General features: G+C 44.0%; 1 protein-coding gene across 1 annotated transcript in view; it reads left to right on the forward strand.

The window, feature by feature from the left end:
* Positions 1 to 3,511, forward strand: part of LOC106819178 (neuronal calcium sensor 2-like) — a gene marked incomplete at its 5' end in the record, with an annotated part of 4,165 nt that extends 654 nt beyond the window's left edge. The window contains one exon of the mRNA XM_014823829.1: positions 189 to 3,511. Within this exon, the coding sequence (XP_014679315.1) occupies positions 189 to 365 (177 nt within the window). The remainder of the gene's footprint in view (positions 1 to 188) is intronic.
* Between the last annotated feature and the right edge of the window lie 219 nt (positions 3,512 to 3,730).

Here is a 3,730-nt window from a genome sequence, read left to right on the forward strand (position 1 = left end):
TCTCTCTCTTTTCTCTCTCTCTCTCTCTCTTCTCTCTCTCTCTCTTTTCTCTCTCACTCTCTCCCTTCTCTCTCTCTCTCTCTCTCTCTCTCGCCCTTCTGCAGGCTATCTACGACCATTAAAACCAAGGCAATAAGAAGCCATGATAACCCGCATTCACCCTCTCTCTCTCTCTCTCACCTCTGCAGGCCATCTACGACATGCTGGGAGCCGAGGTGACTCAGCAGCAGGACACGCCCGAGGCGCGCGCCAAGATGATCTTTGAGCGCATGGATGAGAACGGCGACGGACGACTAGAGGAGGACGAGTTCACGAAAGGTTGCCTAGGCGACGAGGATCTATACAAGATACTGACGGCCAGTTAAGAGCCGCGCGTGCGAGCGCGCGTTTGTAGGCGGCGCCGCGTGTCGCTGCGAGCGAGGAGCGCCGCCATCTTGGCGGACGCGATGCTAGCGCCACTCGACGGGATTTTTTTTGCCGCCGGGATTTCTCCTCAAGAAAAGAAAGAAGGGAAGGAAGTAAAGAGAGGGAGAAGGGAAGGGAGATATAGGGGGTACGGAGAGGGAGGGAGAGATAGGGGAAGGGAGAGAACGAGAGAGAGAGGGAAAGGGAGAGGTTTCCGAGACTAGCGTTGCAGACAAGGGGAACAGGTAATCTCGGCCGTACTTGTGACTGTGGTGATGTCGCGCGCTCGCGCCCCCCCCTCCCTGTATTTGTCACTATCCGTGTCATCCCCCGCTCATCATGTGGGGGGGGTGTCCCACTCTCGTTCGCGCGGTTCCCTCGGTCGATGCCGCAGTGCCATCTATCCGTGGCTTATCTACTTATTTAGGTACTTTGTACTACTTTGTAGGCTCGTGTAGTATCGGTTCGTTCGTTACCGGAAAAGCTTTTTAACTTTTGTGATTAAGGTCTTGTAATCGCTTTGCGCGCGTGTCAGCGATGTCTATCTTACTATCGGGGGTGGGGGGGTTAATTTAACTGAGAATTTTTTTCGGATTAGTCTGCGAGAGATATATGGATACATTAGATTATATATTACCGGTTTGTCATTTCGAATTTTATGTAATCACTTCACATAGTGCTGCATGCATCTCCAGTTTTACGTCGGACGTATGCTATTCCTTCGTAAATGAGTCATTATTTCACAATTATCGGGAAATAACGGTTGTCGTGCCTGTAGATTAAATTTATCCGTAGAACTGGATGCATGTGTTTTATATGCGCACGCGTGTGAAAAACCTTTCAAACTATAAATTTAATAATAAAATGATGTCGAAGCGTCAGAGTTTCACATTTCTCCCACCAGGTGGCTGTGATACGATCTTAGTATCTGTAGTGTCATTGGCTTGCCTTCCGTTAGGGTTGAGCCTTGAAGCTGTCGACATGTTCGTTCATGTTTTATGCTGTGACGGCACAGTTTGGTACCAAGCGAGGAACAAACTTCTTTTGTAAATTAAGTACGAACCTTTAGGATTGTACTTGTTTGCATTCGGTTGGACGTCTCTCCGCATTAAACTGTATGTGCATGTGCTGTTGTACGACTTTCTTTGTGACTAGCAACCTCTCTCTATATATATAAATATAAATCGAAAAGTATTTCGTTTGCATATATATATATATATATATATATATATATTCCAGATTTACTCCTTATGGTAATGGCATACAAACGGCTCTGGTATGGGAAATAATCTGAATAGTACACTATATTTGACACCACGTTATCAGATCACTATGTTATTACATATGTGTAAGATCATAACGTGACCTATCAGTCCTGCTGTTTCATTCTCAATTTAATTATATTATTTTAATTATATTTATTGGTGGCATGATTTTTTATTCATACTATTAATCCCGATTTTTCTTCCAACAACCACACTCTGCCCCTTACTGTTTTGCTCTCGTCTCTCCCTCTCTATTCCTTTCATCCCTCTCCTTCTTTCCATATTTCTCTCCTCTTATCCCCCCCCCATCGTTCTCTCCCTGTTTGGTTCTCCCACTTCCCCCTCCCTTGCTATACATATAGTGGTGAAAGTGGTGTGTTATGCTAGAACATTTTTATATTATAGATATCGTGAATTTATTCGACTTCAATATAAGATGTATTATTATTGTTTATATATATATATATATATATATACATATATACATATATATTATACATACAATTGGTACTATAGATTGGCACACATTCCATGCATTGTGTATATTATCACCGGTTTGCATATATTATAATTATACGAATCTCGGGGCATTCGATCCACATTCGATCCGTCGTTTGCTATGCAATCAGAAAGTCTGGTACTCTTAGCTTCGTGGCCACCCACCCTTGCACGTGCGAGAAACAACCACCACGTCGAGGGGCGCGTGTATAGCCTCAACTCACTATTAACCAGCTCAATTAAAATTCTCCACGTTTAAACGTTTGATCTTAGCGCGAAAAGCGGCAAAATACGACTTTGAATAAAAAAACGGGTGAGGGCAGGCAACGTCGCGTATCTAGTGCGGATCGTTTTTTAAGAACTCGAAACGGAATCCACCGTACGGATCGTACATGTCGATTACACGTGGATATTTCAGAGACGGGTAGTGTTGCCTTATACGGTATCTGGCGGTCTCCGCTTGTCAAAGGTCAAAGGTCAAGGTCATTACTGATCGACCACGAGGTCCCGCGTATTTTCTCTCTTTTTTTTGTATTCGATGTCATGCGTCTAGCTTTGTACAACAAGGAAGTCACGTGTCTCCCGTCGTCGTCGTCGTCGTCGTCGTCGTCGTCGTCGTCGTCGTCGTCGTCGTATGTCGCATTTAACTCATTTGTCGTTTTGTACACTTCGCGTGTCTAACGTAACTGCCGTGACATACCCACCCTTCCGTTTTTGACTGCGTGCGCTGGTAGACCAATTATCTCTCTATTATGCTAACTATATACTGTTAGCAGTATATATACTGTTAGTATTATAGAGATCAGCGTGCGAGACGTGAAGGTTTACGAACTAGACGACAGCGCCATCTCTAGGGGAACTTCATCATGAATATCACTCGCGGCAAAAGGGAGAAGCGCTTGGTTGTGATGTAGTCAAACTTATAATGCGCTGCTCTTCGTCTCTCTCGAAATGCTCGAACGAAAAAAATATATTAAAAAACATTAAACCCCACCCAAATAAAATTTAATCTTTCACACATGAGGAGCGCTCGCTCACTACTAATATTTACTACCCGTTGGTATGCTAACTAACCATCCCTGGACCGTTGACAGGGCCTTCGATGCATCATGTTCCTATCGTATCTTCTTATCAAGACCGCATGAATGTTGCTGTTGATAATATCGGACCAGTTTTGTGTGACAAGGTCGACTGTGACAAGCTCTCGTTGGTTGCGGTGACCTTCACTCTTGTAATCGTGGCGTGTGTGTGAATGACGTTTTTTTTCTTCTTTCTCCAATCTGTAATACCTGTATAAGCGCTATTGCAATAAAAAAAAAATCGCAAACCGTTGCTTGTCCTTACGTCGGTCGTTTGCTGCGTTGAGTCTTTTGATGTTGTTGTTTTTTAGTTTTGTTACTGTGTACTGACTGACACCTTGCACGCGTACGAGCGCACTCGTAATCACATCGGTGCACACATGTAAAATTATACGCGCGCACATACACACGTACACATAGATATCGACTTTATTCATGGGGATTGGGACACAAACGAGTGATAATGCACTGAAGAAAAAACAC

Source organism: Priapulus caudatus, unplaced genomic scaffold (genome assembly GCF_000485595.1).
Source record: "Priapulus caudatus unplaced genomic scaffold, Priapulus_caudatus-5.0.1 Scaffold2928, whole genome shotgun sequence".
Lineage (NCBI taxonomy): Eukaryota > Metazoa > Priapulida > Priapulimorpha > Priapulimorphida > Priapulidae > Priapulus > Priapulus caudatus.